This window comes from Equus quagga, chromosome 4 (assembly GCF_021613505.1).
Source record: "Equus quagga isolate Etosha38 chromosome 4, UCLA_HA_Equagga_1.0, whole genome shotgun sequence".
NCBI lineage: Eukaryota > Metazoa > Chordata > Mammalia > Perissodactyla > Equidae > Equus > Equus quagga.
The window spans coordinates 29,784,000-29,797,290 of NC_060270.1; the positions used below are offsets into that span (position 1 = coordinate 29,784,000).

The following is a 13,291-nucleotide window of genomic DNA, read 5'->3' on the forward strand; positions in this document are numbered from 1 at the left end:
GTATATAAAGCATTAGAAAAATAGAATTGACTCCATGATAGAGTAGATCAATTGCTACTTGACTAAAGAGGTACTATCTTTTAAATCCCAAATAGAAGCAATTAAATAAAAAAGAATATTTGCTTCAGTGACTGACACCAAATTACAGTATCTGCAATATATACAGCTAATTTTACAATAAAGACCAAGTAGAGGCTAGGATTTGATCCAAGTTCTGGTACTTGACTCCCATGGGGCCGTGGAAGAGCTGGCCCTATGGAAGGTAGCTGGAGGGGTGGCCATGCCCAGCATAGGAGCAGCAATGAGGGCCCCAGAGAAAAGTCCTTAGCAGAAGGGAGAGGAGCCTTTTCCTCACTGATCAGCCGTAAGTGGGTGAGGTGGAATATTTGTTTGCTTTTGCTTCACAGGCTCTTATCAGAAGTCCCTGGGTGCCCTTGTTTATTATCACAAGTTCAGATGTTCCAACAATCACTCACTTTCAAACATCATAACTTCTGCCACCAGATTCTGAACCATTCTGTTTCTATAGGAGGAAGATGTTTCAAAGGATCCAGGTAAGCAATGAACGGTTTACGTATCAGTGACAAACTGAACCTGAACCTGTCAATGAGAGATGAGCTTGTCAAATCCCTTTTGTGATGAGGTGGGTCACAAGAGCAGCTGGAGGAAAGTAGAGAATACGGAAGATTAGATTCCAGAGCATGGGTACAGTAGACTGAGCTCAAGGGCAGGGTCCAGGCGTCATTCATCTCTGGATTCTCATGTTAGGACCTAGGACAGTGCTTTGTATATGGCAGCTTTTCACAAGCATGTGCAGAATTGAATTGAGAGGAGCTGAAGACACTGGCAAGGAGCTACTATTACACCTCCAAGGGATGCTTCCTACCAACCATATAAAATCTAATTCCTTGGCTAGACAGTTCAGATTTCCATCCCCTGGCTCCAATTTAGTTTTGTAGTTTTTTCTTCCTAAAAAGAGTAAAACAGAGTGCACGTTGTCAGTTGAAATATCTGTGTATGGTAAGTGCAAATTTTAGTTCATACTTGAAATATCTTACTGAATTTGAATAATATCTTCAAAGTTGAAACTTATTTTTATTTTCACATTTTTAATTGTTTATTTTAAAACTGAAGAATAGGTCAAAAAATAAAGGGTTACATCAGTAGAACAATTTGATAATTGCCCAAGTTTACCTTTTGCAATTCTTTTGATTTTATTAAAATTCATTTATTAGTCACTGCAATGTTACTATTAATTACAATGTATGACATGTTTTCTCCTTTTGTAAAAATACCTTAATATAATTAAAAAGTAGTAATCCATTACTTCTTCCTTTATGTACAGTAGCATATATTTTATTCTTTATTTTTAAAATTCTTTTTACCTGCACTATTATGCATACAAAAACCAATTAAAAGACCATTTTAGTGTCCATGTTTGTTTTCTAGCTATTGTTGTTAAATTGAAAAAGAATTGTCATATAGAGGAGGAGATATAAAGAATGATTTGCTCTGGGTGCCAAATACTCTGGGACTACACCTCTGTCTCTCTGCCTCAGATCCCACGACTTTCTCCCTTGCACAGACTGCCCTGGGCACACTGGCTTCCTTCCTGGCCCACAACTTCAGGGTTTCTATATTTGCTATTCCCTTTGCCTGGAATCCTCTTTCCCAGGTAGTCACACGCCTTAGCTCGAACGTCACCTTGTTTGTAGTACCTTGCTTGACGACTTCATTTAAAATGCAACTCCTTTTCATGTGCCTGTTGGCCATCTGTATATCTTCTTTGGAAAAATGTCTGTTCATAGCCTTTGCCCATCTTTTGATTGAGTAGTTCTTTTTTTGTTGTTGAGTTGTATGAGTTCTTTATCTATTGTGGAAATTAACCCCTTAGCAGATATATGGTTTGCAAATATTTTTGCCCAAGATGTTCAACATCACTAATTATTAGGGAAATGCAAGTCAAAACTATAATGAGATATCAGCTCACACCCATCAGAATGTCTATAATTAACAAGACAAGAAATAACAAGTGTTGGAGAAGATGTGGAGAAAAGGGAACCCTCATACACTGCTGGTGGGAATGCAAACTGGTGCAGCCATTAGTGAAAACAGTATGAAGAGTTCTCAAAAAATTAAAATTAGAAATACCGTATGACCCAGCTATCCCACTACTAGGTATTTATCCAAAGAATGTGAAATCAACAATTTGAAAAGACTTATGCACCCCTATGTTCACTGAAGCATTATTCACAATAGCCAAGATGTGGAAGCAACCCAAGTGCCCACTGAGTGAATGGGTAAAGAAGATGTGGTATATATATATGCAATGGAATATCACTCAGCCACAAAAAACCCAAAATTGTCCCATTTGTGACAACGTGGATGGACCTTGAGGGTATTGTGTTAAGTGAAATAAGCCTGACAGAGAAGGACAAGCACTGCATGATTTCACTCAAATGTGGAAGATAAACAAACACATGGATAAGGAGAACAGGATAGTGGTTACCAGAGGGGAGGGGGGTGGGGCCAGGACGAAAGGGGTAAAGGGGCACATACGTATGGTGACGGATGAAAGCTAGACTATTGGTGGTGAACACGATGCAATCTATACAGAAACTGACATATGATAATGTACACCTGAAATTACACAATACTATATGCTGATATGACCTCAATTAAAAAAATGCAACTCTTCATCCCCTTCTGCCCTAATCCCGCTTACTCCTGACCTCCCCGAAATTGCCTGTTCACATTTCTGGCCTTATTTCTCTCTGTTGCAATATTGCTATCTGACCAACTGTGAATTTTGCTTCTTTACCTGTTTTGTCCATCTCTCCTCACTGAAATGTCAGCTCCATGGGGCAGGGACTTTTGTCTGCTTTGATCACTGCTGTGCTCCTAATGCCTTGAACAGTGCCTTATAGAAAGTAAGTGCTGGGGCAGCCCAGTGGTGTAGTGGTTTGGTTCACACACTTGGCTTTGGTGGCCCAGGGTTTGTGGGTTTGGATCCTGGGCGTGGACCTATACACAGCATATCAAGCCATGCTGTGGTGGTGTCTCACATACAGAGTAGAGGAAAATTGGCACTAATGTTAGCTCAGGGACAATCTTCCTCAAGTAAAAAGAGGAAGATTGGCCACAGCTGTTAGCTCAGGGCCAATCTTCCTCACCAAAAAGAAAAAAAAATAACAGGTAAGTGCTCTCTAAGTATTTGTTCAACAAATTAATGAAGAACTATAACATGGAGGGATTGGCCCAGATAAGGTGTAAGTAAAAACTGATGTAAGTAAAATTTTTTTCACATGTGCTTATGTGTCTTATTCTTGGGAGGAGAAAATTTACAAATTTCATCAGATTCTCAAAGCTCTCTGTGACCCCACAAAGAGGAATAAGCCACTGGGCTCGACACCTTTGTAAGTCCTTGAGTTGCTGGATTCTGAGCCACTGTCTTATAGTCTTTTCTCTGTCTGTCCCCTCTGGCTCGTTCCATTTTTTCCCCTATAGGGGAGTCCCATTTTCGTCCTGTTTCTTTACTAGCCTGTGAATACACTAAGGGCAGGATTAGTTTTGGATTTATTTCTGCCCCCGATTCAGTCCTAACCCTGGTCTGAGAGCTTAGAAGCTGTTTGCTAAATGAATTAACAGGACAGGAAGAAGCTGAGGAGTAATAAGAGAAGGCCCCTTTCACAGTCTGGGCTCTTTTTTGCCTCCAGATGGTTCCGATTTTACTTCTAAGTTTTGACACATTTACCAAATTCTCAATTTGCTGATCTCCTAAAAAGAAATTTAAGGTAGAGAATGGGAATGGGCAAACCATACCTTCACCTTGAAGAGCCCATATTTGTGTTTCCAAAAGGGAGCTTCCTCTGCTCTGTTCCACCCGGTGAGAACATGTGGGCTGTTTTGGTGCAGCAGTAATTAGGGTTGGAAGGGGCAAGGGTTGGTTGGCTCTGCCTATAAACAGATTGAGTGCAATTAAAGAGGGGATGCACGTCCACATCTTTGAATCCATATTTCAGATGAAGGATTAGTCATATATGGAAATTCAAGTTTTTTCCCAACCTTGTGGTTGTTGCAAAGAGCTCGCAAGTTTACTCAATCAGATGTCACAGGCCACTCCACTCCTGTCACCTGCCATTAGGGCCTCTCAGGTATGCTCCCCCGAGTCTGCAATAACCCAGGGCTTCGTCACTTCTGCCTTGTATAGCAGTCACTTCTGAATGGTTTTGCCTCTCTTGCCAGACTCTGAGTCCCCTAGGGACAAAGATCCAATCTGATCCATCTCTTTACCCCTCACTAGGATCATCACAGGGTGGGTGTGGGACGACTGCTAGACGATCACCAAATTTATTTCCTTTTCTTCCTGACACACAGCTGGACCACATTTGCTGGTCAACTTTGGGATTAGGTATGGTCATGTAACTGAGTTCCAGGCAACCTTCTAGTGCAAGTACAGGAGCAGTCCATCAAAATCTTCATCAGCTATTCTCCAAGCAGGCCCCTTTCGTGTAATCATCACAGCCTCAGAAGCCCCATGTTGAAGATGGTGGAGCCACAAGATGGAAGAAGCCTGAGTCTCTGAATCAAATTATTATTATTATAATTTACTTTTAAAAGCTTCTTTCTTCTTTTTTAGTATTATGATTACAAAGATGATGATGATCCATCTCTTGTTGTGATGGGTGCTAGGGTTGGCCTTTTACAAATATCACCTTAGATCTTCATATCAACTCTATGATTATTATTGACATTTTACGTACTAGAAACCTAAACTTCAGATTTTAAGTGATTTATCCAGGGTCATCACTAGAACAGGGTTTAGAATTGATTTTTCTGATTCCAAAATGATTCTCACAATCCTCGTCATGAGCTAACCTCCCTTCTTTCAATTCTCATTGTCACCCCCAGTATGCCCATTACTTTTCCAAAGTCCACAGGGGTTCTATTCATTTCTCACCAGTTACTCCTGTTGTCTCAGGTTTTTGGCAAAGCGGCCATGCCCATTCATTGGCTGAAACATTTACAGGCAGCGCGTGGAACTATTCATCTTTCTAGTTTGACAACTTCAGTCTGAAGGCACTCACAACTAGCTCAGCAAGTAAACACTAGGAAGAAAAAAAAACGCAACAAGCAGGTAGATTAACAGACCAATTCTGTGGCCAGGAGACTATTTCTGTCGGTGTCGCCATCCAATGTACACATCAGGATAGATGCGGAGAGGGCTGATGGCCACTCTGAGTTTATTATAACCAGCGTTTCAATATATACATAGCTTACAGCTGTTAAACATACACAGGTGTTCTGGATGAAGTAATTAGCGAATGCCAAGAATTCTTAGTGATTTCTCAAGGAGACTTCCCTCGGCCTCTGTTTTGATATTATCATGTTTTTGTGGTGCTCGTATATTTTTATCTCAGAGCAGGCAAGGCCTCCCAGGCAACGGCTCCTCCTGCTCCCGATATCGATATCGTGTGTCCATCTGTGCCCCCAGGTGACCGATGCCTGGCTTAGGTTGCCTCCCCCTGGAGGTCTTACTCGTCATTGACTAACCGGCCTTCTCACCTCCGGGTCACAGTTTGTTGGCAAGCCTTTTCCAGTGATTATTAATCCTTCCTGCATCAGGGGCAGCTACAATTTCCTTTTTCCTTTGTTAGTCTAATAGGTGAGGTGTGTGCTAAGAGGTTTAAAAGCACCTGAGAACAGCAATGACAAGACATGAGTCTGCTGAGTTCACAGAAGCTCCAGTGGTTTTGACATTTTCAGAAGGAGTTAGCTGGGGAGCACCCTAAGAGGTCTGGTTTAGATGGAGGAGAAGAGTAAGAACCATCGGGCTTTGCTCAACCCAGGAGAGGAGAATGAGCTGGTGAGTCCTCTCTTGTTTTTATTACAGTCTTCTCAAAGCGGCCGAGGCTGTGGACTGGCGTTCTGGGGATGGTTCCAGCTTTAGGACCTGGAGAGGTTAAGTCTGGTCAGGCTCCTGGAGAGCCCTGGGCACTACCTTATAGCAAGGGAAACTGCAGGGGCTGAGAAAGACGTATCTGCTAGATGATAGTGTCTTGCTATCTTCACATGCGTTGGACCGGGCGAAGATTCCTCCTCAGACATTTTGCAGAGTATGTAATTGGGGTGCACTCCCTCATGTGCTCATTGAGGGGTTCCCCCCTTATTATCTGGGTCTCCGTGTAATTGGACAAACTCTGGCAAAAACTGAAACTCTTTCTTTTTTAAAAACAAATTCTTCTGTTTTTAGTGTATCTGCGTAACTCAGGCTCAGAGTGCTTTGGGCTGAAGTTACGCCTTGTAAAAGCAGAGAGAGGCTTTAAGTACCAACTCCTGAAGAAGGAACAGAGGCTGCCCTGGGATTTAGCACAGATCTTTTCAAAAACTCCTCACTTCTCCAATTCTTTTTCCCTGCTGCCTCTTCCACCAAACATATATAAATCTTAAAAAATAATTATTAAACGCTTGAAAACTCCTACGGTGTCTATTTGGTGCTGATGAGTTGACCTTTATTATTTGATTTGAGCCTCAGAACTCAGCCCTGAAGAAAGTAATCCTATTTCATAGAAAAGAAATCTGAGACTAAAGAGGTTAAGTAACTTGCTCAAGGTCCTCAGGCTGCAAGGGGCAGGCTGGGAATCTAGCCCATTCCTTCCTCCCTCATGCCCCACGCGGCTCACACTGCAATAGTGTCCCTAGTTAGGCAATGAGAAAGGGTGACAAAGAGAGAGGGGGATGGGACACAGAGGGTGCACTGTGGGGGCGGAAAGGAACCCAGAAAATCTGGTTCATGTATCAGAAGGGTGCCAGTTTCCCGCCTAGCCTCCTCATTCCCTATGAGATCTGAGGGAAACCCATCCTTGCCCTCTCTCCATCTACCCTTGTTTGTTGATCTAAGGAAAGTGGGTGGTTTCATAAACACCTGCACTGTCCAATAAGGCAGCCACTAACTACATGTGGGTTTTGAGCACTAGAAAATAGTCGATCCCAATTGAAATGTGCAATAGTGTAAAATATGCACAGGATTTTGAAGACTTAGTAAAAAGGAGTGTAAAATAGCTCATTAATAATTTCTATATTGGTTACACTTGAAATGACAATGTTTTGGATATGTTGGTTAAAGAAAATATATTATGAAAATTAATTTCACCTGCTTCTTTTTACTTCCTCAATGTGGCTGCTAGGAAATTTTGAATTACAAGCGTGGCTCACGTCAGTGGCTTACATCATTGTACCACGCTGATCTTGATAATGGTACAGAGCTTTAACATCTTCAGACTGAAGGGATTCAAAGAATTAAAATCTATCACCTGTGTACACTGCCGAACAACTCTGTGCCAGTTTGAATGTTTTTTCAATAAGTAGATGAGTGTTCATGAAAATCTTTGGTTGCTCTTTATTTTTGTGTCACTAGGTGCTGTGTTTGTAAAGTTTTATAGCCTGGTATTTTAATTTTCTTAATCACAGAGGGGGCATGGGTATCAAAAGATTAAATAACAGGCCAGGCATCACAGTTTCCTTCTTTTTTTACTGGTAATCAAACACTTCTAGAGACATCCACCAAAAAGCTTTATTATGCATCTCACTACGCTTATTAATCTTACCCTTGTGGAAAGAGAGCACAGATACAAATTCTACCTGGGCAGGCGGATCAGGAAACTTGAGTTAGGTAGGCCTGGCTGACAGGAGTCATCTAGGTACACAGGCTGAAGAGGAAGCTGTTTCCTAGCTCCAAGGATCTTCCGTCCTTCAAGTGAACAGGCCCAGGGCTGTCTTTAGAGTTTGAAAGGGAAGCCAGAAATCTGTATGCTTACGTGAAATAGCCTTCTTATAAATTTTGGAAACAAATTCCTTTTTTTTAACATCGTAGTAGGCCAAACTAAATCTAGGCCTGGTCTAGTCCCAGCCTTAGGGACTGTTAGGCTGTGACTTTTACAACCTGTCCCCACTTGCTCTTCCTTTCTTTCCCGAAGGGTCCCCATGGCCCACTCTGCCTTCTACTGGGCATTCGTCACTTCAAGTGAACCACCACTTGTGATTGCTTGAGAGGATTTGAGGTAGAAACTATACACTGTTGAGGCAAATAACAAATTCTTTCCATCAAACACCCACGAAGGACCTGAGTGGGTGGGGATTGCCTAGGAAATTACTGAAGAACGGTCTTGGGCCATTTTACTGAGCTCAGCACAGATATAAAGTATTGCATTAGCCCCCAGAGTTGAATCTTGTTGTCATTCCTGTCCCCTGTTCTCTGGTCCCAACACCTCCAGGAGTAGGGAGCAGCTTACACTCACTGTGCTGGGCCCTTGAGAAACAGTACTTCATGTCACCCTCACAACAGCTCCTGCGATAGATACCTTCACTGTCCAGGCCTTTATTGTCCTTCCAAACCTCCTCCCTCCTACTCCTCACCCTCTCCACCAATACCCAGCTCAAATAGTCTCCTTTTCCTTCGCTAGTCTTTTTTCTAAAACTTTGCCCTGCCCAAGTGTTTCATCAGCCCCTCCATTCATGGTCAGCTTTTCTTATCTTCTCTTAAGGTCCTTTCAGGACCCACAGCTTCACAAATAGCCCTCAGGATCCTTCACAACATCAGACCTAAAATGAGCCTGGAGCCCTCAGGCTGTATAGCTCAGTGCCTGATGGAATGGGACTTGGTCTCAAGCAGACCCGGGTTTAAATTCTCATCCTGTTGGTCAAGTGATTTAACCTCGTTGAGTCATTTGTAAAATGGGGATAGTAATATCTACCATTTGGAGTCATGGTGAAGATCAAATGAGGTAATGAAGCCTTTCTAAAAGTATTTTCTGTAGAATAATATTGTTAATAGGTGTTATATAAAAAGTCTCCTTTTTCTCCCTATCCAGAAGGTTTGAGAAATACTAGGTGAAACAGGTAAGCAGATAACAGCAGAGTCTCTCAGAGCCTTTAGTATATTATGAATCTTTGTGAATTTCTAAGAGGGGCATTACAGTGGGCTCTACTTCCCACACTTACAGATCCATGGACTCCTTCCTGTGTGTGTGTGTGCCGATTCTCTCATGACTACTGTCTCATGGAACCACCACAGGAAGGATTGGAATGTTCTCAGTGAGTGACAGCTGTGGTTTTCTCATTATTACCTTTCTGGGGAGGGAAAAAGTCATCATATCTCTTCTCAGTAAGGCATATCGGGAGGCACACATGTGCACGTCAGCCTCTGTTTCGGTGTCCTCTCTGGCCACACTTGCTGCATTTACTTTCTGGAGATAGTCTTGACACAAATGCTGCTTTATTCATGTCAGTGGCAAAGCCCATCCATCCTATTGGTGCTCCCGCTCTGTACAAATACCCCCCAACTAAGTGTCAAAATTACAAGTGGGAGCAGAGCCTCAGAAGGCAAAATGGCTGGTTGGTGTGGAGGATACAGGCTTGATAGGAGAGCACTTTGATGAGGATTATTTTAGACTGGTTACTTTTAAAAACTGCAGATGGGAAGGAGGCTCTGAGGAGTGGAATTTGCTTGCCCTTTGATGAGAGACATTTGCATTTGTGAAGGAAGTCTCCATCTGTGGGGGTGTCTCCCTCTCTGCACCAGGAGGAAGGGGGATGACCTTATTTCTAGAAACTCTTAATGGGGACAGCAAGGACTTAAATCTTGTTTATTGTGCTTATCTGGTAACCTCATGTAACTGACCCCTCCCCCCTTTAACATCCTCCTTTGTCTTTTGCTGAGGATAATATTTAAGGTGATGGCTTCTGCCATTTACTTAATCCGGTTTGATTCTTATCTAAAAGTTATAGGACCACCCAATAACCGACCCTACCAGCACTGATACCGTTTTAACAACTCGTTTTACACATACTTTCCTTTGTTTTGTAAAGAGATAACTTACGTACCTATGCCTTAACTTTAGCCCTACCCTCAACCCACGTTTGCAGCAGCTCTTTACTGCCCATGGGTCCTGTCCCCATGCTATTCCACAGTATTCTCTAAATAAAAGAGCACTACTGACAGACCTTGAGAGTCCAAGAAATCTTTCTTTCGACTCTTCAGCTCGCCAACCCTGCATCAACTTCAATTCATGGTAACTTTTTTCTAGGAAATAGTGGAAGAGCCCTGGAAGACAGAAACTCCGGGCTTTAAGGGGTCTGCTGCTAACTGTGTGGTTGTGGGCACCTTTTCAGACCTTGCTAGTTGCCTGAGAGCAACATCACTTACCCCTTCTGACTCACAAGGTTTGCAAGGGTCACATATGAAATCTTGAAAGCGCTCTGAAAATATAAAGGGTTCATTTGCATCCAAGGAGTCAGGAGTTATGATGTGCAGTTTGAAAAATGCAGGAATACTTGTATTAAGTGAAATTGATGTTGAGAACATTTCCCCTTTTTCAAACTAAACTTGGAGAGTGAAAATTGTTTGAGGTTTACCATTATAAAAACAAATCATATGTGAAAATTATTTTAAACAACGTCATGTATTCCTCATCTTCCGTTAAAGGACTGAAAAACAACTCAAAGGATTAAAACTGAAAATTAAAAAGTAGGGCCTCTTGGTTCTCTCCTGTCCTCCATCAACATTTATATGAACAGCTTGTTTGAAGTCTGGTTTATCTAATCTTCAGCATTCACCTGGCTATGAGGGAGAGATAACAATATAGGCGACAGAATCAAGACTCAACAAGTTTTCTCAGTGGGATTGTAGGAGAGAACCTGGGAAAATGCAGGTAACAGGCCTCAGTGTCGAGATTTTGTTTTAAGTCATAAAAACATAAGGTGAGGGTGTCAATGCTCAGGCTTAGTAGCCACGCATGAGAAAGTAATTGAAGAGCTTTATCTGGTTGTGAATGAATTTTAGTTGCCAATGTGATATAGCCATAAAAAAATTAGTCTTTGGCTGTCTTAATAGAAGTCTGTTCTGCATGATAGAAGAAGTAACAGTCCTGCTATAATCTGTATTATTTAGGAAACCCCTAGGGAGTTCCACTTAACTCTAAGATTCACACAAGAAGTATAGTGTGTTTGGAGGAATATCTGCATGTCGCAAATAAATACTGTTTATAAGATGCTGGAAATAATTCCCCAAAGAACAATCATGACAGTTGTTTTCCCACAGTTGAGTGGCTGACGTGGGGAACAGTAGAGGTTGGCAGATTCCCGCTAGATTTATTTTCCTTATGGAAGAACTTCCTAACCATCTCTGGTGGCAGAATCCTAACACAACACCCCTCCAATGACCTTTGCCCTTGTATAATCCCCTCCAGTTGAGTGTGAGTGGAACTTGCATATATCATGAGCTATAATTCCTGCGATTACGTTAGATTGTATGGCAAAAAGTGATTACACAGATGTAATCAACATGGACTCAGCTGAGTTAAGATAAGGGAGATTGTCTGGATGGGCCCGAGCTAATCAGGTGAGCCCAGAGAAGAGACTGGGCCCTGCATGAAGTCAGAGATTTAAAGAAAGAGAGGGATTTGATGCAAGGGAGCTTTTTTGTTGCGTTTGTGAAGATGGAAGGTTCAATGCGGCAAGGAACTCTGAGAGGTCTCTGAGAACTGAGAGTAGCTTCTGGCTGACAACAAACAAGAGAATGGGGGCCTCTGTCACAGCGATCCAACAGGAGAAGGTCGGCCTGTGAGTTACGGGTGGCCTATCTTAAGCAGACAATCGATGCTCATCTGTGAGGTTGGCGTACAGCTATTTTTTCCAAGAGAGGAATTTGAACCAAATAATCTCTGAGATATCCCTCTTGTTCAGTGATGCTCTTGTTCGTGAATAAACTTTAACAGAACATGCCATGTTGCCCCATGTCCTTGATCTAGGGCAAATTCTAGTTCCAGAAATTGTCCCTGCTAATTAGCCCATGAATCGCATTACCTTTTGATCCACACTCACTCCTCTCTCACCATTAGCGTCATCATACAAGGCTCCTCAGTTGCACTTTTACTTCAGAAAGTCCTTTTGGGTGGCTTTACGGGGATGCCTGGAGCTGACAGTGATAATAAGTTCCTCTCCTTGGTATTGGGTTTTGGTTCACACCCCTAAAGACTGGGTCGAACTATTTCAATAATTATTTTGAACATCTTCAAGACCCAGTTTCTTTGATCTACACATAATAATTTATAAATATTATTAATAATAGCACCTATTTTAATAAATAATCATGCCTATTTCGTAGGGTGGCTATGAGGATTGAATGGCACCTAAGTAACTGCTCAAGAAAGATTACTTCTCCTTGTCAAATGTACACAAAAGTGAAAGAGACTCCACATACTTTATCCCTACTCAAAGGGCACTCCATGGCAGAATGCAGGGCAAACTATATGAAACTATAATTAGCAATGCTTAGTAGTTAGTGATAACTAACACAAATTGCTACATGTGGCCAAACCAAGCTAGTAATAGAGGATTGAGGAATAATGACCTGACTAACATGATCCGTTAACTAGAGACAATATTATCCTAACAGTAAAGAAAAGAACCTTGAAACACGGCAGAGGTAGAGATAAGAGAGCAGAGTTTTAAGAAAGTCCTCCTATCTGACACATAAAGGAACACAATTTGGCATGTCCAGATAAAGACAACAAAGGGGAGATTGTGAACCCTGAATAGAAACTTGGTGCTGTGATTGTCCTTTGAAAAAAAAAAAGGAAGATGAATCATAGTGAATTCTAGCCTCACAAAGGGGCACAGAGATATTATCTCCTTGACCATGATTCAAGGGACTAAAAGCTTGATGTCTACACAGAAAAGGCTAGCTTGCTCTAAGTCTATTGGAATATTTTCACCCATAGAAAAGCCTAACACATACAGCCAAAAACCGGCATTGCCATTCACAGAGCGTAATTGTGGTACTGAGAGTTATCTATGTTATGTCTTGGTTGAGTAAGTAAATTTATAACTTTGTTCTGCGAGAATCTTGGTTTGAGTAAGTGAAAGTGTTGTGAACTGTAACGCAAAATATCTATTCCAAAGAATTTGAATCGCACACTACTGTGCCTGTGCATGGTGGGCGTGCAAGAAATATTTTAGATGGCTAAACACATGAACAGTGAAGATAAGAATAAAAGGAGTTACAAAAACTAAAAAGGACCTGTTCACAAGACCAGTTGTGCATAGATGCTAGTGCTCCAGATGCAAGGAAAATTCAGGAACAAAGACAGGCAGAGATCCCAGGGGATGGGTTCCTATGACTAAGAGGATCCCACAAAAAGGGAATTTGGGGAAGAAACCATGTTGAGATGAAGGTACACCCTGTAATTCTCCTTTCCTGAAAAATTTGGCTAGTCTTCGTTCTGTCTCTGAT

At 41.9% G+C, this 13,291-nt stretch overlaps 1 protein-coding gene across 5 annotated transcripts in view; it reads left to right on the plus strand.

Moving 5' to 3' along the window:
* The first annotated feature begins 493 nt into the window (after positions 1 to 493).
* Positions 494 to 13,291, plus strand: part of ATP13A5 (ATPase 13A5) — a 108,988-nt gene continuing 96,190 nt past the window's right edge. For 2 of the 5 annotated variants that reach the window (XM_046658259.1, XM_046658262.1), the window contains exon 1: positions 5,627 to 5,866. In XM_046658259.1, coding sequence (XP_046514215.1) covers positions 5,807 to 5,866 — 60 coding nt within the window. In that variant the 5' untranslated portion in view covers positions 5,627 to 5,806. Of the gene's footprint in view, positions 555 to 5,623; positions 5,867 to 13,291 lie in introns of those variants that run through there. The other 3 variants (XM_046658260.1, XM_046658264.1, XM_046658261.1) reach the window with 3 other exon arrangements.